General features: G+C 42.5%; 1 protein-coding gene across 1 annotated transcript in view; it reads right to left on the reverse strand.

Annotated features, from left to right (window-relative positions):
- Nucleotides 1-4,627: 4,627 nt before the first annotated feature.
- The window catches only part of elp4 (elongator acetyltransferase complex subunit 4), a 56,899-nt gene continuing 38,727 nt past the window's right edge, over nucleotides 4,628-22,799 (reverse strand). Inside the window, exon 10 of the mRNA XM_080026663.1 lies at nucleotides 4,628-5,181. Coding sequence (XP_079882789.1) covers nucleotides 5,062-5,181 — 120 coding nt within the window. The 3' untranslated portion in view covers nucleotides 4,628-5,061. The remainder of the gene's footprint in view (nucleotides 5,182-22,799) is intronic.

Genomic DNA, 22,799 nt, shown 5'->3' on the forward strand with positions numbered 1-22,799 from the left:
AGCCTTTGCATGGTCTCTGGACTCTGTTGCATATCATTTAAGAGGAACAAAGCTGGAGGGAAGACTCTTACTGTGTCAGAAAAAAAACAACTATTTATTGGTCCTATTTCTTACGAATGGATATTTAGCAGAGGAAACTCAAACTCGATCCACCCACTGAGGCTGGGGTCTTGACTCCTCTGACCTGGCTTATTAAATACGGATGACTATCGACAGCTCAAACTGTGTGTGTGTGTGCAAAGACTGGTGTGTGACACGCAACACAACTTGGACCTCTTGCTTCGGTGGTTGGATTGACTCTAGAATTTACCACGAAGAACATTACATGTGGAAAACAGGTGTAAAAGAAAAAAACCTGTAGTCTGTAAATGGTAGACTGCGTCTTCGATATAATCCAGTTTGTTTATGTCAAAATGTAAAGTACTTGTCTTCCCTAGGAATCTTCCAGAAAGATTTCTCCAATAAAAGTTGATTTCATTTATATCCCCCCCCTCCCCGAGAATATTCTATAAATGTTCCATGCATCATAAAAATACATTTCTTTAGGGTCAGGTACAATTTGTCTCTTAGGTATAGTTGTATTATAGTGTCATATGGTCAAAAAAAATAAAAACAAAACAGAAAAAAAAAATGTGCAACTAGAAATATTTAATTCCTATAATTATGATTAAACATTGCTTGACAGAGTTTTAAACTTCAGTGTTTGGCAGTTGTTTACAAGTACATATCAGATTTAATCATTGTTGATTGTAAAACAGACCAAAGCCTTTGTATTTCATCTAGTACACAGTGTTTTTTTTAAAGATATTAGTCTTGTGTTGCAGAATTTTGTAAACACGTTCTGTTCGATTACATTGGCTTCGAGTTCGGGGGCGACTGCAGTCGAACCCTGCAGTCCTTATTTATAATTGAAGACCATGGGAGGGTTTTTCTAGCATCATCTGTCATGCTCTTTTGAGTTTTTGCATTTTTATTTCAGTGTGTATACGTACGACATGGGACACACACTGGGTTTACGTCTGAGCAATGCTTCTGAGATAAAAACGTCTACACGCTGTCTCTTAAATATTTCAATTTAATTTTATTTAAAATGGAGCTTTCTAAATGTATTTTGTGAAAACTATAAAACATTTTGTACAGTAAAATTGTGTCTTAAAGAAAGCCTTTTTTGCCTGTTCAATGCCGTGTCTCATATACAATGTCCATCTCTTCTGAGCGAGTAGAGACAATTCAGAAATGTTGACGTATTGTATCGTAGCTGCAAATTTAAAAAAAAATCTAATGCTGACAAATGCCGGTACAAGGGCTTGTTATGCACACACAACACCTCCAATTCCCACCAAAACAAAGGTGCCCACAACAACAAACCTCCTCTTGATGTATGGGGCTGAACCGAGTCGACACAGACCACACAGCACACCACCACCGCTCAATGAGAAAGGTCAAGCAATTCACCATCGCTGGCTCTTGTTGTAGCAGAGTTACGATGGTATGGAGGGAAAAAAATTACAGAACCAATGAGGAAGAGGGAGAAGAGAAGAGAGGGGGGGGGGGAAGAAAAGTCATGGAATAAAGCAGTCAGTGCCTAGAGCGAGGCAAAGGAGCAATTGTGTGGCAGAGTGAGTTATTTTGCTTCACTTGCTGCCTCAGTAGGGGGGCTGTGTGTGTGTGTGTGTGTGTGCAATGTGTTCAGTGTATTCGAGGGGCTGTGCTAGAAAGAGATAGAGAGCATCTTAAAAGAAAAGGATGTCCAGGAGAGAGTGAGGTCAGGTAACATTCACACAGCATGTAACATCCCCAAATATCCTTGCTAAAAACTTGAATTTGCACGTCTCACTCAATATTTAATAGTCCAATCAGAACTTTGAGGCTTGGAGGTTAATCAGATTTTGATATTTTTTTCTTCTTGTGGGACCTAATGCAATTTCTCTATTCATTTAATCTAGTGTGTGACACAGATAGAGGAATACTTGTTTTGAGAGCCTGGGGAGGGAATAGGGAGAACAGGTTAGGCGACTGCACACAGGCAATGAGGAGGAACATTAATAATTAATTACACAGCAAGATGAGAGATTCAAAATGCAGCAAAGGCTGCAATTAGCAGAAGTCTAAATAATACACAGCTTCAGGATAAAAGAAAAAAAAGGGTTTAAATGTGATTCTTGCTCCAGAAACAAAGTCAGGCCATCTAAGTTTTTCCTTTAAGAGTTTCTGAGAACTTGGTGCTCTTTGATCTATTTCTTAATGAGACACATCTACCCTGACCTGGAAATGTGGATCGGAATTTCCACGGCAGCGAACAAAAGCTAGCCCTCTCCTGTTTAGTGTCAGTATTTTAAATGCTTTGCTGTTCCATGTTTCCCCTCATCATTACAAACACAGCAAGTAATAGTCTAGCTTTGTGTATTTCCTAAACTGTGAACTGTGTGACATTTAAAAAAGGCAGGTCTGCTTTATAAAACCAAAACTGTCCAGAGAGCTACCCACTACGGTTCAAAATGTATTGCCCTACATTGTGTTACTTGAATGGTGCTGCGATGTGACAGCCCATTCAATAACAGATCGCATAAGAACGCGGCTAAAGCTACTGTAGGAAAACAACAATGGCTTTGGTGGGGGAATCAATAGGACATGAGCGGCAGCTGCCAAAGGACACGATTATAAAAGGGGATTCTCTACACTCGGCAGCTTTCTTCTTTTTGTCGGCTAAAGGCTAAGTGAGGTTTTTCAAGAAGTAGGTCCTCCAAAATGTGCATGCAGCACTGAGCACACATCTTATGTGTTAATGTAGCAGATTTCATTAAGAGAACTTTCAAGTTATTTAACAAAAAATATATAAATAAACCCGAAGAGCTGTGTGATCATACCACTGAACAGGAGAGAATTTCCTCAACCTCTTTTTGAAGTCTTACACATTGTGTTCAGAAGCTGAAATGAATATAGATTTACTGTTTACTTAAATAACTCAGTCCTAGTATCGTGGCTAATCTTAACCCACTTTAATCAAGTGCAGTCACCTGTATCTGATGGCCGGACACTGGAAAATCCTATTTCAATCTAGTATAAGACGTCATATGTCAGTTGTTTATTTCATTGTAGAGTCTTGCTACTTTATAATGCCTGTACATTGCATGAAATGCAGTAAGAGGAAGAATATGGGTTGATCTCTACTTCTGGCTATCAAGACAATAACATAAATCAATTCAAATGAACTTCTAATAGGGCCAGCACAAATTCAATTCATTCCAAATTGGCCTGTTCATAAAATAGTGAGAACCTGCATTCTTGATAATGTGGATGGAAGAAACTGATATTATACAACTTTGTTGATGGTTTTGAAACGTATGTAAACAAAACGTGACAATAGACAAGGCAACATAAATAAAGGTCAAAATGAATGTATTCTAATCTAATATACCATCAAAGTGTACTCTGAATATGTCAGCTCTTCTACAATAATAACTTTGAAAACTGTTATTTTTATCTTGACAACACAAGCTCTCGTTCACCTGTTTAAGTGACCTGTGTATGTCATCGCTCTCTCATACACCCGATAAGAGTAGCCGTCCATTCATGCATGAAACTGTCAGGTAACACTACCCTCTCCTAACACGTGCTGCAGATGGTTACCAATACTGCCAGTTTTCACGGGCAAAAATATTCAAACTGGCGGCAGCAGCAGACAAGAGGAAAACAAAAAATGAAACATTTAATTTTTCATGTTTTTTTTTCTCTGTTTCTCCATGTCACCATTTGACCTAATTTGTTCTTTTGGGGCTTGTCATGGCAAAGCAGCTCATCCAGCAAACATGCCTGATGAGGTGTGAAGCCTGCACCCAAACCCAAGCTCTCCTACCCTCTACCCACATTCCTGCTCAGGCTCTCTCCAGCTTACTGGAGGTAGACGTCACTCACCGGCACAGTCTCAGGGTCAGATGGAGGCATCCCCATTTCCAACCTGAAACCAGTGAGGCAGACCAGAGATCAGTCATTCACACCACATTTTGTTTTACATACTCTCACAGGTAAGCTACTGTTCCATTTAGAGCCCATGTTGAGACACAGTGAAGTCAAATTGAACAAGAGCAAATGTTGCATACCGTGTACTTATTTTGTGCGTAATTCAAGTGAAACTGGGATCTTTTAAACATTAACGTAACGTAACGTTTATTTGTAATTCCTCTGCTCGTTTTGAATTAACTGGAACAGCAATCAAGACCTTAATTGAGCCATACAACCATTACCATTTTACGATTGTCACATATAGATACATTACCTCTTTGTGATGCATCCTGCGGTCTCTTTTTCACTTGCTTCCGGGACAAATGCACACGCTGCTGGCACACGCTAGCAAAGATCTTTAGGACAGCAGGCCCCAGTGTCGTACCGCTTTTGTCGAAAGTGGCCGCTAGAATCAACATAAACTGAAAGTTCCTGGAACCTTCTTTAACTGGGCAAAAAAAGTAGGCCTGGAGCTTGGTAGCATGTAGTTAAATTATTTAATGTTTTTACCAGACAGAGTCTGTAAAGACAAAAAACATTTCAGGATTACACATTTTTGAACCCTAAAAATACATGGAGACAAACAGAAAGCAAACAAAATGTACCTGATCTTAAATTAGCCCTCAACCTTCAAATAACACATCAAAATACCGTAGAACTGACATTATTTGAAATGTTAAGAGTAAAAAAAAAAGAGGAACCGGAGTATAACAATTTGGCCAATAACACAAGTTTAATTGACTTCTCATGACAGCTTGGAATTTGCAAAACATAAGCTGTCATTGGCAAATGACATTGACTCAAGAGTGTACCATAAGGTTAAATACATTTTACAAAAAAGAGGACTTTTAGGATGAAATATGTCCATTATGAGACAAGCGATGGTGGATGTTTAGATCTTCACCCCTGGCTTGGGCCGGTTGGCAGGTGGTAATGGCTGGCAGGGTTATCCTGGATGACATCATGTGGGCGAGGGAACAACCTGGTCACTACGGTAAAGAGGACAACGCTGTAGCTTTCCAGGTGTTTGGTTGCCCGTGGCGACTGTGTGTGGGAGCTCTAGAAGTCCAGGTGTTTGTTGCCCGAAGTGCCGGAGCCACAGGCCGAAGCCGCTGTGGCCAGCTCCCCCCTGCTCACACGACTCACCGTCTCAGACAAGTCTGGAGGCAAATGCAGTCTCTACACAGATGACAGAGAGAGAGAGAGAGAGAGAGAGAGAGAGAGAGAGAGAGAGAGAGAGAGAGAGAGAGAGAGAGAGAGTTTAAGTATTAGATCAGCTCCTATGGTGAAAAAAGACTACAGTGGATCAACATACAGTAGTTAGTACACTTCAGCGATGTTCATTCACAGAGAGCCATGTTGCGTTGAAATTGCATTAGATGCTTCAGCACCCACCTCAGCACTGGCAGCAGCATGTAGTGAACCTGCTAGTGTGCTGCTAAATGCTTCAGAGAGCTTTAGGTCTGTTACAGCTCACAGGGAATATGTGTGTGTGTGTGTGTGTGTGTGTGAGGTTGGTGTGATTTGAGAAGTTGTGTATGGGACACAGCAGCATGCATTTACGAAGGGGGGAGCCATGAGAAAGTGTGTGCTCAGACACTAATGTGAATGCAAAATCAGGATGTGTTGATTGATTTACTGTGTTTGTAACAAAGGGCCAATCTGGTCAGATATGGCTGCATTCCACTCTGATATAGGGCTGATTTTTTTGCTCTTCATTAACATTAAATTAAATTAGAATTGCTGTGTTGCTTAAACTTTTATAAGCGTTGACATAATATCACCACAATCAATAAAAAATATAATGATAACGGACAGTAACGGTATCAGCTGATATCCAAACCCTAGATATCTGAATCAGATCCGAACACCAAAATATTGGATCGGTGGATCACTGTTATTATATCACATACTCATGTCGCCGAGTCATTCAAATCAAGCCTTTTAGCTGTTTCAGAGTAAAGCTTATCTATGGAGCGGCCCTGTGCCAACCCAAAGCACAAAGACGCTAAGAGGTTAATGAGGGCCACTCATGTAAAGCCCCCTTACAGCAACGCGCTAACTGCTATAAAGCTTGAGAGGGGCTATACGCTGCTCTGAAGCTGCTAGAAAGGCCGCCAATGGCACTCCAAAAACAAAGTCTTGGAGAGGTGGTGAGAGCGTGAGAGGAGGAGGAGGAGGTGAAGTATCTTCAGAGTCAAGTGTGCGGCCCCCGACAATGGTGTTGAGTAGCATGTTGCTCGAGTGTCTTATCGAGGAAGTTGAATCAGAATACAGGCATCCCGGGCACAAGAGAAGTTAAACCCTGTAATTTGCCCCTCAAAGAATCTGCCATGACATCTGAAACCCCACTGGTCAAAGCCTCCTCCTCCTCCTCCTCCACTCCCATTCAACCCAGGCCTCTAAACCTTCTTCTGCCTGCCACATCCTTACTGCCTCCAGACATGCAGCTTTGCGAGAGCCCTTTCCACTCCCACAGATACTTATCTTTATCTTTAACGACTAGGTGTTTGGGTACGGGGTTTACCAGCGTCATTACGGAAAGATAATTCAGGACTACGCAGCGCTCTTCACCCCTCTAGGGTACGATACTTCCTCAAATTTCTGAATACAGGTTTATTTTTTTTAAAGGTTTTAAAGGTCTAGTGTGCGATATTGGAATATTTAGTGGCATCAAGCGGTGAACGTTCTAAGCAACTCTCCCTTGGTAACACCTCCCTTTAGAATAATTACAGACGATACAGTGGCCTTCCAGGAGAAGCTAGTTACTAAATATGGCGTCATCCACCACTGCGTCAAGTCTGTCCAAATATCATGTGATGAGGTGAAGATGTATTTTGTAATTTATAGTACTTCTTCTTCATCTTCCAACAGGTGCATTTCCCAAGGACACCACATAAAAAAACATGCATGGCCGTTATATTTGTCCATTCTGTGCTACTGTAGACACATGCCAGTACAACATGGCGGCCTCCTATGTAGATCTAAATATTATTATTATTTACATGCGATTATTGACTAATTCAAACATACTTATGAATAGTATATTCAATTTCTACCAGGTCTTTTTCTGAAAAATTAATCAATAAATTCCGCACATTGCACCTTTAAAAAGGAGCAGTGAAACACCTGGGACCGGGCTGCACAATGTTTTTACATAACCTATGTCCTATGTCCATGAAGCCTTGGGCCTCTGCTACTGTGGCTAACAGGTCAGAGTCACGTCATGCTCAAGTGGTCTCTTCTCTGTTGAACACATTGCCTTTGTGTGTGTGTGTCAGTGGATCGTTTGTCAGGCAAGTGGAGGGAAACAAGAGGAGCAGTCTTCACGCAGCCCTGCAGATTATCTGGGGCAGGTGAGCGCTGAGACATTGTGAGGGACCTATAATTTAATGTACGATGGTAAAGGTAAGGTTACAGAGGAGGCATATAGAGAGGGCAAGGACACGAGATTCCCACTGCGAGAAAAGACAAGAGATACATCACGAGCATGAACTAACTTTTGACACCTCAAGAAGAATGATCAGATGGTTAGAAACACACGTGCACACAAATTTGTTCAACTTTTGTTGGTATGCAACTCTTTTTCCAACTCTCCCTCTCTCTCTCTCGCCCACACACACACACACAAACGTCCATGAAACCTCATATATTGGCCTTGAGGGGGCCAACAGAAGCTCTGCTCTGCTTCCACCGCTGCCAAACCTCACCTGTGTAACCTTTCGTGTCTTCAGCTCACTCGAGTGTGATTGAAAAAGAAAAACAATGCATTGATCAAGCCTGGACTCAGTCCTGCTTAGTGCACTGCAGCGGAAACGCGGTAGAGAGAGGGCTAGGAAAAAATCAATCACATATACATCATCCTCAGTGGGTGAGTAAAAAAAAAAAAAAAAAAAAAAAAAAGACATCACACCGTTGTCTGGCTGTCACGCACCCACGGGCCTGGCTACACCGTGTATGTTTGGCTCTGGGCTCTGTGAACCCACTGAGCATGTGCAGAACGAAGGTCAAAGTAATCCAGAAGTGGAGCTCGGCTCCTCTAACCTTTGAGTTCAGGGGCAGATGAGAACAATCAATGGTAACATCAAAGTTGGAGGGAGGAGCAGACAAAACCAATCGATCGGTTTGACACACACAGGGGGAAAGGGAGCCGGTAACTGTCAACAGCCATCCCGCATGTCAGCGACAGCCAATATTATAGGGCTAATGACTCATATTGGTTATGAGGGTCACAGAAATTTACGCCATATTCAGTTCCACTCGAAATAAACACATTTCACATTGCTGTCAAATTATCTAGATTGGGATAATCTAAGACATTTTTTAAAAACATTTTCACCCTGATTTTGAAAATCAGACCCAAATATGATGCATGGGCATTGCATTTTTTTCTTCTAACAGTAATAGGCCAACTGTGGGGCTGCCATGAACATTTGCATTGACACCAAATGAATGGAGGTCAGAGTAGGACTTAAACAGACATAACCAGGGAGGCTCTGAGTCTGCTTCCCTACGACCTGCACACTCCATGATGTAAACAAGGACATCCGGAAAACCCTCAGAGGCATAGTGGGGTGTATGTGTGTGTGAAGTCTTTCTCTGCTGCCTGGCAACCTTCACGAGGGTAGAGAAAGACGAAAAAAAAGGAAAAGAAATGGGAGAGGGGGGTTGTTGGATGGGAGTGGAAGGCGGGAAAATATACCATTGGCTGTGGTGAATTGGTGGAGGGCGGTTGTGAAAATGGATATGTGCCACAATGTTAGTGCGAGTAGCAGTAGTTAGTGCGGGTTATGTGTGTTAGCGTTGTGATGTCAGTGTCCCCTCCCCTGGTGGCGGGCAGGGGTAAAGGTCTGTGCTTCAGCAGGGCTCCACAGCCAGAGGGGCTGAGGCATGCTGGCAACAGGGTGAGGGGTGACAAAGCTCCAAACGAGCGCTAAGCACTTGAAATGAGCCCTCAGGGCCGGCCCACAGACTAGCTTTGCCTAAGAGGGTTACTAATATCACCCCACAATAGACAATTCCCTTCAGCTTACTAAACACCCCAAAGACCCCGGTTCTTAAGGAAAATGGCGTTTCATGCTGTTTGTAACCGGTCGTTCAAAATCTCTACATACACAGTGTTTTTTTGGTGGATATCACATCAGTGTTTGATGGCTGAGGAAATGCAACCAAATCGCAGTTGTTAAGGTTTTTGTTCTTTTTCTTGCTTGTGAGAATTACAATGGCATGTAAGCGCATAATATTCCAAGCTCCAAAAGGACAAAATCTGAGTTTAAACCAGACCGGCTCACACAAAGCAGCACCATCAAAGGCATTCCACCGGTGGTAACGGCTTGCTAATGACTGGAGTATTAGGTGCTAATTTAACGAGTCATTTCTTCCATAGGGTTTTAGCCACACTTGGCCCGTGTCACTGTACAGCTCAGAACTATGGGAAACCCAACACCTTGTTTGAACACATGACGACCGGTCTGGCTATTCCAATCAGATTAGCAGATGCTAGAACATGTTCCTGGAAGTGACACGATATTTACCATAAACACCTACTTAACACAATCATTGTTGTAATTTGCTCAGCACATTATAAGCTCTACTAAATCAGTAACATGAGGGAAACTGAACATTGTATCACTAAGCTGAAGTCATTACAATCACAGAAAAACTGTTGACTGAGCAAATTCGCAACACGCTGTCACATATGAATATGGAATTCCAGTTGTACTGATGCAGGACAAATACATATTAAAAAATATAGTGCAAATGGATATCTGAATGGATTTATATACAAGTCCAGTGTGGATGGACAGTGGACATGATACCTTTTGCCAATTCCATTTCCCTGGGCAGCACAGCAGCGGTGCAGCCACTGTAAACTAATGTGTACGTCTGTCCATGACACCGGGTCAGTGTCCTCCATTTCCAGTCCCATTTCTACAACCAACCAAGGGTCAAAATGCTAGCAGAATGAAATTGGTAGAAGTTTCCCAGACTTGCCGTCCTATCCATTCACTAAAGCAAGCTAAATCACCTCCCAGTGCCGTAATCCCTCACACCTCTAAAGTTACACTGCATTGTGTGGGAAATCATTTGCTGGACCTATAGAAAGGAGTATTAACTCCAGCACGCCAAAACCCACATAATGTGGTGATGTGATTTTCTTATATAAAGCAAACAATCTTCACATTTATGCTAGAAATGTCAGAGTATAATAACTCCGCTACCTTGCAAGCAAAAACAACCCCAGCATAAATCCCATCACTCTGGTAATTCCAGCCCACCTGCAGCAAACAAAAGCAGAGGAGAAGCTCTTCCTTCCCCTTCTTTTGTGGTAACAAAGAGTGCAACACGATCCCTGACCTTGCCCCCAGAATAACCTGTTGACTAGGGAACTTCTTTGCAATTTCTACTTTCACTAATAACTTAAGTGAAGTTATTTGCTATTCAGTTCATCTCTCTCTTCCTCTTTCTACTGGCTGACTCTCTATATGTTTTGCCTGATGCATTTATGATTTTGGTCGACTTTGGGAAATACTTTCTGTGTTGTTGTTTTATGTTTTTAATGTTTTAGTGTAATTTGTGTTTGTTTGTATGTGTGACTATGCTGCTGCCTGTCTTGGCCAGGACTATTTTTGTGATTATTTTATGTCATATTGTCTTTTTTTTCTTTCTTTCTGTTGTCAGGGCAGTTTGGGCTTCCTCCATGCAGCCCCTACTGAAAGCATTGGGTTATCTGTATTGCAATGTTTGAAATTCAGGTATTTAAATCTATTCAACCAATTCAGCATCGACAGAATTAGCTAAGTCTTACATTTTACGCAACATATAAAGATGGGTATATTTTCAAACTTTACACTCTCCTGTTGACATGCATGCAGTTTGAATGTTTTTAAGTTAAAGAGTTAAAAGATTATGGTAGAGGAAGGAGAAGAAAGACACAAATGGAAAACAACCTGGAGCTCATCTCGAGTTTCTTTGTGGTAATTGGGCGACGGTCACCTGCTCACCGTGTCACCTGCTGCCAGATAATGGGTTAATCTGAGAGGCAGGCATACAGACATTCAGGCGGACTGACAGATAGACAGACACAGACACAGGCTCCTCATCTCTTCTGCTTCATGGCTAATGCATTTGACAGAGTATAGGCAGCAGGCAGGCAGAAGGATGAGTAAGCATTTTGAGTGTAATTATATTCCAAAAAACACTGGAAGAATGGGACAGGACTAATAACTGACTGAATTTCATTTACGGCGAGCAAGTCCAAACAGGAAATTGATTAACTGACAATATTACAGGCTTTTTTTTTTTTTTAATACCTAATGGAATGTTTATTCCTGTTCTCTTGAATAAGCCAGCTCCCCACTTACCCTTCACGCTCCACGGACTTATGTAAAACAGCATTTGATAGTATCTGTCATGTTACCAAACATGACATGCATGGGAATCAGTTAGCTCCGCGATGCTTTCTGAATAACCAAATGGACAAACAAGGGGCCAAAGTGTAACTGCGCTGTAACACAACAACTTGACTTGTTATCTCCGTCGTCATCATCTTCAACAACTGAAGCCTCCTCTGGGGGGCCCTCTGCTTGGGCCTGTCAAAAAGCTTTGACAGGGGAAGCAGCGTGGGGCCATTTTGTCTCTTTTCAGTTCGGTTTTGTTTCTCTTTGGAGGGCAGTGTTTGGTATGGACCGTGGGCGTTTGTAGGGTGAGGGGGCGAGGGCACATTGACCCTAGTGGTGCTGGGTAGTAAGGGGGGGGGCTGGGTTAGTTGGTGTTATATGGACTTGGGCACAGCCAGGCAGTGCTGGACTGCCCCTGGAGTGACATGGCGCCTGGGGAGAAAGAGAGAGAGGAATATAGGGCGTAGAGTACAAACATGTCTAAGTGCTGCCTTCACTACCGATAGGCCCATAGCAAAGAGCGCGGCTGCATGGGTTATGACAGCCTATCTGGGGGATCTCGTGTGCCCTCCGTCCCTCAAACGCACATTTTACCCCTCAAACCCTGACTCTGACGTAAACCTCCTCAGGGTTAAAAATACACCACTGACACGTTTGGTAAAAGCAGGTTCTCTAATGCTATGTAGATGCCCTGCTACAATGATCAAATATGGGAAGCAATTTCTCAACATGGATTTTTGTCATAAAATAAACAGCACAAGGCTCTAGTTTAAACCACTATTTAATTTTCTAAATGTAAAGTAGCATTTCTAAAATATGATCAAGTTTTTAGGCCACTTTCGGGTTGACTTTAGATACTAAGACAAAATACGTTATGGTTTAAAAGAAGAGCTCAACATTGTTGGACACCAACTTATTGGCTTACTTGTAAAGTGTGTGATGAGAAGAGCGACAGACACCACTCTCATATCTTTCTTTCTATATGATAATAGAACTGGATCAGACAGACAGTTAACCAAGGTCAACATTAAGACCAGAAATAGCTTGTCTGGCACCCTTAAAGGTAACAACAATCACAAGTTAACTTTATATCTCATTTGCTTAACATATACCTAGACAAAAGTGTAAAAACAACAAGCTGTGGTTTTTGGAGGGGTTTAGTGCAGGACTTTTTTCTTGGCCCGGGAGCAGTGACTTCCGAAAGTCTCCTGTGGTTTCTTGGTGAACTAGTGGTAATGATAAGATACAAAGCGAAAAGTGTATTACCAAAAATGTCTAAATATTCCAACATTAGCAAGGATATTTTGTCATGTTCTTTCTTTTCCCATGTTCCTCTTAGTCTAGTGCATACGTCCATTTACAAAAACAGACAGACACACACTGCCACTTGCATATGCATGTGTCACACTGAGGTATTTACAACATGAGCGCACACAGCTGGCTAGTACGACTAGGGGTTTACTAAACCCAGCCTCCCCTACAAGAGAATACCCTATTTCTCCGTAGTATTTTGGCGCTGTAATGGAGTTTACATGCATGACGTTTGGCAAAGCAAAGGGTCGTCTGGAGGTTACTGTGTCAGCCCGGGTAAGTGGCCCTTGGGAGGGGAGGGGGGCGAGTAACCACACTCACAGAGGGTTAGTTGTTGAGCAAGCAAAAGACCTGCATGGAATTTTTCATCAGAACTGAAAATACTGGGATTTGACTGTCATTTGCCAATCTTACAGGATCAACATAATAATGATCTAAAAGCTCCCACCACAAGTTTGTGAAGCTCCTCTCCGACCACCTGCTTACTGTTACTTGTCCTGTAAGGGAGTTGTATTGCATTGTAAGGCACACAACCCCTACAGAGAGATTTGCATAGCAGAAAGAATGCCGTTTCTGTGCCACAATGAGCAGCGCAAAATGACATTTACTATATACCCTCTGTTTACCCTGACTCATACACTAGACAAGAAGTGCAGTTGTGCCAAGTTATCATTGTAACATGATTTTCATTTGAAACTGTCAGTATAGGATCATGCATAAATAATCCAAGCAATCGCATCATATAAAGTTTAAGAAAAAACTGTCTAAACTTGCTCTGTAACTCACGACAAGGAGACACGATTCATCTGGAAGAAACTCTATCTTATTATTGAAGTTAAGTGGAAAGTAAATGAAGAATGTGACTAGATGTTGACCTGTTGCGAGTTTACCTACGAAAACGTGTTTGCATTTATATGTGCACATCCTAACTACCTATGCTGAAAATCTGATAATGAGCAGATGGGTTTGTAACACTTTTTGATGTCTTTGTGGTTGAATGTGTGAGAGTGTGTGTATGTTTGCATGCATCCGTGTCTGTTAGTCTGCCCGGATGAATAAAGGGGGGTGGGTATAATCCATCACCAGTTGATAGTCCTCACAAAAAAGGAGCCCGTTTTGCTGAGAGGACAGCCCTTGTGGGGACAAAGACCACCATACTGGGGACTTCATAGGACCCAGGCTGAAAAGGTGTTGCCCAGAGTAACCCCATTCACATTAACAGGCATGCTGGCCAAAGCCAGTCATTACTGCTGACTTGGACCAGCCGGGCCACACATAGACCAGCCTAGAGCCTCTAAGGCCATTCACTTCACATCAGCCCGCAGGCAAACAGCCTGAACTCTGCCACTGGGGAGCATCGAGAATTGTTACCATTCTATTCGACTGTCCATCTTGAGAACTCCAATATATGCAGGCTTTGACCAAATGTATAAAGCATGAATATACACTTTTAAAGGGCAAGATTTGAGTCCTTGCCTATTCATTAAAATGAGGCAATAATGTTGCAATATAAAAAATAATTGACAGTTGGTGTGACAATTTAAACATATATTTTTTAAACAATCAGTTCGTACAGATATCTAGTCAATCCACACAAATGAAGAGTCAAGCTAAAAGGACCAAATTAAGAAATTCTGAAATGGCAAAACCTAAAATCTGAGTTGAAAATCCTTCATTCAAACAGCAAACTATATTCAATGCAGCTACTTAAACATATTATGCATTGTATCCCTAAACACACAAAACATCATCCTCCAACACCCTTTTCTCTCTTCTCCTGTTTGCCCTCCATAGCATCCCCACCACCACCACCTCTGTTCTCCTCACCATAAAGCTCACTGTTGGCAGGTGGTTGTGTAAATTTAGCCACAGCTAGGTGAGGTGCTTCCTGGGTAGACTGTTGGCAAAGCCACCTTTAGGGCGTTGGAGATGTCAGAGGGAATGAGACATCACCTCGGCCGCCCTGTCAAAAAATTCACCACCTTCCATTTCCCCCATAACCTCTAGGTCCCTAGAAGCACTGTTGATGACGGGGATTGCTTGTTTTGTGTTTTTCTAATTTTTGCCTGAACCACACACATTGCCTAACCTAGAGCGCTGGCTGAGTGTTAATTGTGAGGCATTACTAAAGCCATTAAAGCAGTGAGCCTGGGGAATATGCATGCTTAAGTTGAAAATCAGAGAGACAGCGCTAAATGCATGTGATACCCTCTCAGCGAATGACCCCTATGAGAGGTGGCAATGCAGAAAATGTGTACATTTTACAACCATGACGAAAAGCGTAAAATCGACTCAAAATTATGAAAACTGTTTCAACTATATAAAATACAGTGATGACCGGTTGTGGTATCTAATGATCGTTGTAGAGAAGATCATTTCAATCTGAAACACAGATAAGTAAAAGGTGGCTAAATACTCACCCAAGTGTATTAATAGAAATTCCTCTTTCACAGCAACCTTTCGTACAGGCTAATTTTTTTTCCAGTTACCCTTTGGGATATTTAGTATCAAAAATCAAATGTTGTGCTGCTGATATTTTTATGAAAGCCTTTGAAAGTGTACATTGCACCCATACATGTGTACAACCATGCTGCTTTGGTGGGGCATTAGGGAGTTGAGCTAAAACCTTTTTTATTTTTAACTTCTTGAGCTCCTTGAAGAGGATCAATATCTATGCGCTGATTTGAAGTATATTTTCATTCATAGCTAACAAATACAGGAACTGTCCAAAGATCGTGTTAATGTTGTAGTCATGGTGGCTAGTTAATGTTGTAGTCATGACTAATATAAAATTGGCTTAGTTGTGATGAACCAGGATTAGATTAATCCAATAATTAATATTGTTTTGTTTTATTACTATAAGACAAATACTGTTGAAAACTCTGCTCCATCAAAACTCCAGATGTTGGAGGCTTTGGAGTTAAGAGAAGCTAACTGTTATAGTGTTGATTGGAATGGAGGAATATTTCAAAATGAAAACAAAGTGTGCTGTTATCTGGACAGCGTGTCTATACAGGTAGCATGTTGCAGCCTGCAAATGTATTAGTAACACGACTATCAATCAAATTAAAGATGACAAAACAGCATCTAATTTTCAGTCCAAAACTCAATAACAGTAATTAGGTGGTACCGGTTTAAAACTTTGATTTAGTGTCTTGAAACTTGTAAGGCAGAACAGTTTTAAAAGAAAAGTGCAACCTCTGTGGTTGGATAGTTCTATTTGTCAAAAGCCTTTGATCATAAAACCACAAAAGCTGGAGTAGACTACCGAGTAAGAATATTAGTTTGACCGTGTGTGATTTATGTTTAATTAAGTTCCTTCATGAAGTACAGTTTAAAGTGAATAGTGACGGTACAGAGCTGGCTACATAGAGGGCCTGTTGAGTTGAAAAGAAGAACTCAATTGGAAAGCGTTCCCAATGTGACCATCAGCTTCTTCATTCTCCCCAATGTGGAGTTTAGGTGTTTTGCTGGGAAATGGGCAACCTGCCAGATTGGGGCCAAGTCAGAGTTGTCAGGGGATTACAGTTCTGCCTTGCTCACCACAGGGGGTGCGGAGTGGGCCTCAATTACCCTGGAGCGGCGTGTTTGATTTGGCCCGGCACTTTTGGGGACCGACCAAAAGCTGAATAATGCACCATTAGCAACTAAAAATCCTGCTCTGAAATGAGTCCACTTATGCATCGCATACAGTAATTGTGTGTCTATCAAAGGCTGGCAGGTCTACACCAATTACCCTGATAACAACAAAACAATCTATGCATAATATTATCTGCCGAACACCTGTGGGCAGCCTCAAACATCCAGGATGTTGCCGGTTTAAAAAACTTCGACATCTCTTTCAAAGTCTGTCTCCAACACACTGCGTGGAACGAAGTGTCAACATTAGTGCGTTTAAACAACGCAAATGTGACGTTAATCTGAGATGATATGGGATGGTCAAACTGTTTATGTTTGTATTAACAAATATGAGAGTTGGCAGAGAGAGTGAGAGTGAGGAGAGAGAAAGAGATAGAGGGGGAGATCCCCATACTCTAGCTACAGTCGGAGCTGTGCAATTGAATTTCACAGGATATGAGGCAGCAAATGGCATGTAAAAGGTCTGAAGCGTCAGACGGTTGCTGCCACACAGGCCAGACAGATAAGGGAGGTGTAAGTGAAATCATTAGGTAGACTCTGCAGGACATCGGGGGGCAGTTTGAGGTTGGCAGGGGGCTGCGACAGCCAGAAGTCCTCCTCGAGCTCCATTGAACACCCACTCAGCCTGATATACATGCACTCGCAAACACACAGGGAAAATCACTTATACAAACACAAGCCGCAAGACAAACAAGGGGCTCGAGACAGAGACGGGCCAACAACCAAGCGCTGTTTTTTCCCCCTCTCTCCAGTCCTCCCACAGATACATAAACATGAACACACACAGTGTAGTCACGCACACACACCACTTCAACTTCACTGCAGACGCCTCATTGAGGTATCAGCCCCAACGATTGTGTTTGTCCACCTGGGTATGAAAGAGCCATTCTGGCCCGTGTGGCGGAAGACAGCAGTGTGGTACAAGCTCAAGCGCGGAGCCCCAGCTAGGCTACGTCTGTCTCAGGCTCTCAGGGAGGGGAGCAGCCAAGTGTGGATGCACCTCATTACCTCACTCATCCACACACCAATTACCCCTAAATAAATACACCCAGCCCACAGGCAGCAACAATGACATCCAGCCTGAAAGGGAAGAAAGGACACCGTTCAGGAAGCATTTGCACGCAACAGAAAAGTGCTGTTGGATAATGATGAAAAAAGAAAGAAAAATACAGAGAAAAGAAGCAAAAAGAAGAACATGCAGGGGGCTCAGAGTCTTTTAAAAGAGCTCAAAGACGAGTCGGGAGAAAAGAGAGAGAATGAAACAAATGCTGAGCGAGCAGAGTGAAGTGATTCAGAAAAGGATAATTTCTTGCTAAATTTCACCCAACACATCCGCAAATGACTGTTGTGGCGGGGGGAGGGGCAGAGTTTAATTGTTTTAATGCACGCAGCCATGAGATAGCTCTGCCGTGGAACAAAAATGGTGATCAGTGCAGAGCCGACACGTAGGCCTATTAGCATATAAGACGGACCGCTCGGGGTAACGGGTACGAGCAGTGTGTGTCCAAAAAAGGCCAAAGCAAATCGGCAAAATAAAAGTTAAAGAACTAGCAGCCAAATAGCTCGATCCCTAGAAAGTTGCAGAACATATAGCAGGTGGGATGAAATGTGACAAGAAACACACACTATAGGAGAAAAACGTTTTAAGCTGTGAAAAGTCTTGTGTCACTGGAGTGAGAGGGTGAGCCGAAAAAAGGTGTGTGGGCAGAGAAAAGAAGACAGATGTGTTTATAGAGAAAGGTTGGGTTAGCGGGTACAAAAGAGGAGAGGTAGCCAAGAGTTCCTTCATGCGCTCTCCCACCTCCCTCCATGTGGGATCTTTCTGCATGAGTGACTCTGTCATACCTGGGGGACAAAATTGTCTCTCTCTCTCACCCAGTTCTTGCCTACCTCTCTCCTCTTCTATGTCTGTGCTGTGACTGTGGTGAGCCAAGCCCCGGTTAGGCGTTTTCTTTGGTACTGGGTCGCGAATGAGCCTGAAGGCCTGAATGTGGTAAGCGACGGGTTGTATGAAATATAGGGTTGTTCATATCTTAAAAAAAGATTCAAGTCAATGAAAAATGTCTACATCTCAATCAAGGAGCAACTCAAACAGTGAGTGAACCATTTTTTCTTAACTCTTGGCACCCACAAGGCAAAAAGAGATGATTCACTTCCTCCTCCTGACACCTGCAAAGTCAGAGGCTGGTGAGTGAGGGGAGAGGAGAGGAGGGAAGCATGCATCAGGATGTCATTTACGATAGGTTGCTTGGTTGCTTGCTCTCTCCAGTCACCACAATGTACGAGCACATCCCAAACTGGAAAGAAATAACCCACATGACCGAGAGTCAACCGGTTCACCTGACCAGAGGCAGAATTCCTGGTTAACAGAAAACAACGGCTGGGAACGTGTCAGTTTTCCGCGCCATTGATTCGATTTCATAAACAAAAGCTGATGGATGGAATGGAAGTGAAAGGGAGCAGGTTTATTAGGATTCCTTCCTGATGGAGGACTAATTGACGGAGGGCACGTCACATAGGTTCTATAGTGCCACAGGTGGGTGGAGTGGCTTTGACGTGCATGCTGTGGCAGCATAGTCAAGATTCCTGGTGCACACAGCTCAACCCTCAGCCTCAATCCGAATGCATCCCGACTGCATGGGAACCCTGGGCTCTGTCACTTACAACCCTACAACTACTGGGGTCACCTGTATTTGTATTTTTTTTTTACACAGGTTCAACTACTGTCCTGGGCTGGACCTAAAAAGAAAAGTCCATTCACCTATTCTCTCCCTTCTCATTTTCAACATATTAGCACTAACGCGTTCTCAGGAAGCGTGTGAAAAAGGGAGTAAACTTGTGCATCATTCTTCGAAAGGTTTGCGTGACCTGGGAGATTTCACACACTACCTGTGCCTGAGAGGAATGTACAGGAGATATGCAAGATCCTCGAGTACACACCCAGTGATGCTTGATGATCTGAACAACCCAAAAACACACACACACATACACACACACACACACACACACACACACACACACGCTTTTGTTTGTATTCATCAAAACATGTCCAGTGGGCATGATGTGGCATGCCAGTCACTTCTGTCTTTCACATACAGCAAATGGAAATGATTTTACACACCTGTGAAGAACTCAGTGTCTGTGGCTTGTAAATATAAACTTTCAGATCATTGATATAAGAATAATGTAAATGAATCTTCAGTTCAATATTATTGATCTTTAATATTTTTAACACTGAACATATTATACATCTGTATGTTAGGACACTTTCTGTACCAACAACCTGCAGACTTGAGGCCCTCTGATTACTTTGAACAGTACCACAAGATTTTTGAAAATATGTCACGTGACGCAAACAAGCAGAAGGTTCTCATCTCTAGAGGCACTAAAACCACTCTGGGGCAGCTGAAAAAAAATCGTCTATGACATATTTATGTACCTTGCGTGTAACTTGGATACCTTAGGATCCGAGTTAACTGGCAACAATGGCAAGGTTCCCAGTTATAGCCAATTGAAAGATACCAGGAAAATTATTCAAAAGATGCGTCTATTTAAATTATGCTTTAGTATTCAGATGGGTTTCCTAACTATCAAAACCTTGTTTCTTCTGGGAGATACAGAGGATACTCAATGCAATGCAACATCATACATATATCAGTGCACTGTGTTGGCCATCAAATGTGTGCAAGGAAAGATTTGAAGTCAATTACTGTGATCATTTTTCTCAGGTCACTGGTATCTGCAGTAGCACACTTGAACAAAAGCAGCCCTTTGCTGTTTTCCTCAGTCTTAAAGCCTGCTAAATCCTACACCAGATTTGTGTACTCAGTTTATATAGAACATTTGCTATACCTGTAACTTTTATATCACTGGCTGCAATGCAAGACAATCATAATTCCTCAGTGGTGGTCTAATGTAAACACAGCAAGTGGTGCTAATAAGGAAGGATGGGGGAGACATCTCTATCAAAAGGCATCATTATAGTCTCAGCTCTCTTCTAATTCCTCATGCAAATGTATTTTGGCTTTGAGTCGGCATGGGCATGCCAGGTGTGACACTTTGTCATTGTTCTTTTACTCAAGCTGATCAGTTCAGGAACATGACCTGTTGAGACGGGTATTGGTAAAGCTTGTTGTGTGAAAACAGGATTAGTATCCTGTCTGAAGGCTTACGTTTCTAAACTGTCAGAACGCATAGAAATAAAGCACTTTACATATGAACCTTTTCTTATCATTTTCCTTTCTCCCGATAAGTCAAAGAAAGGTTCAGGCCCGTTGTGTGGAAAATGTGCACACTGAAAAGGGGTCATTTAAAAACGGTAACTTAAAGTACTTGCAAGACTGACTTCGATTAACTACTTAAAACTCTAATCCCCATTTACACACACAACACTGTTAAAAGCATTTATCCACTCAAGAGAACCCCTCTGAATAAAATAAAAATAAGTATTACTTTTATTATATTTAGGGCTATGGTTTAGGCCCACTATGAGAGCATTTAGACAGGGCCTAATGTCGGGACAGTTCAGCATGGTGTCAATTAAAAAGTGGTTGGGTTTCAATGTGCCAATCACAATCTTATATCACACGATAGCACAATCGGTGAATTAGCAGGACAAATAAACAACGCATTCCAGTTATACGGGCCATAAACGTTGGCAAACAAACTTACTTCATCTGCCAAATCCCTAAATTAACACCTTTTTTTGGTGAGAGAGCTCAATTTGGAACACGTCAAACCAACACCACAGCTGGCATTCAAGGGTAAAATTAATTACTTCAGATACATGTGCTTCCTCTCAAAGTGGCAGACTTATTTGCATTGAGGAACATTCAGCAGAAGTAATCGATGCACACACAAAATACGGCCACCCAATGACCCCAGCCCCCCGTCTCAAAGTCCCTCCCCGTTCCCCAAAGGGCCCGGCGGCCCAGCCATGCATGGAGGAACAAACGCAGGTAGCGAGAGCAAATCAGACCGCAACAAAACACAGAAAAACATGAATGGGAAGCATTACAATGACGGGCTGGATGCAGGACAATGGGCCCGGCATTAAACAAACGGCAAATCCCAGGACGGGCTGCGGGAGTATGATACAGATTACAGGCACCTAGTCCCTTGCTTGGGGAACAGGGGAGAGGGGAGGAAAAAGGGACACAATATTGCAATCTGACAGCTGACGTCTTCATATAAATGTATGAATTTACATTCCAATTAGAGGAAATTTACATCTTAATCACAGAGAGCAGTGTGTCGGTCCCTTCGGTTAGTGTGTTGCTACGGTAATGAGGTGGGATGCTGCTGTGCTCTCTCATCCAGACAGTGATCTGTCAGCAGACGACACCTCCCCTGTTATGAGGGAGCTGCACCCTTAAATGCAACCGCCGCCGCAATCCGCCGACATCCGCGGAAAATCCGTCTCGAAAACCCAACAAGGTGTGCGCTGCCACCCGAGGATAATGTGCCAAATATGGAGTTTGAAAAACATCAAACATGGCTTAAATACAGTGCACTGAACCAGGAGTGTCTTCAACTGTCACTCAAGTGACATGCTTTCAGGTACTCTATGGCGTTCCTTTTTCTAATTTCCACACTAATAATGGGTATATTATCTTTAATGGTTCGACTTTGTTTTATGGCATTTGAAATGGATGGTGAGGCCGTGTGTGGAATTACTCAAACGTATCATGTGGTTGGATCACATGCTGCTCCGGTGCTAACAAAAGGCAAAGTGACTGGGTGAGATGGACAGATTGTGGATGTATCATTAATATCCTTCTGGTCATCAGTTTACATCACTGTAAATCATAGCGTTCAAGCTCAACCTCAGGTAAAGCACACGATGAGACGGGCACACGGTGTGTTTTTACGTGTACTATACAGGTACCGGATAGTTGAGAGGAAACGGTAGTACATGTCTGCTGAAAGAAGAACTTCTTGTTCAAGTTTGTAAAGACTATTTGAGGACACTTGTTGTGGTTTAGTTCAATTAGCACTAGACAAGAGCTGCTGGTTTGAGGTTTTGGAAGTGAAACCACCCAGACAGGGCTAACGCCTGAGCAGGGTCCTTTTCATAAGCTCACGGGAGATAAAGAATATAAGTCAAATTGCCCTGCTGATATCAATTTTAATGAGTCCAGAGAAGGGACCATTTAATGAAAACTTCTGTGTCGAAACTTTGGCCAAAACCACTTCCATCCAGTAAAATCATTTACTTGTAGAGCAGCACTGATTGCTGACAATGCAATCAGGAGGAGCAGATTAGCTACCACCACCATATAGGAGAGCAACATAAATCAGTTTAACACAGTCCTTTTGCCATCTTCACGCTTGACTTTAATACAGGGATGTGTGAACAAAAAATTGGAGGTAAATGAGGCATGGCTTCTTTATCACCCAGCTCGTAGCCAATCAGGCCTCTCCCGTCGGAGACACTGCTCTAATGGC

Source organism: Ammodytes marinus, assembly GCF_949987685.1.
Source record: "Ammodytes marinus genome assembly, chromosome: 1".
In the NCBI taxonomy this organism is placed as follows: domain Eukaryota; kingdom Metazoa; phylum Chordata; class Actinopteri; order Uranoscopiformes; family Ammodytidae; genus Ammodytes; species Ammodytes marinus.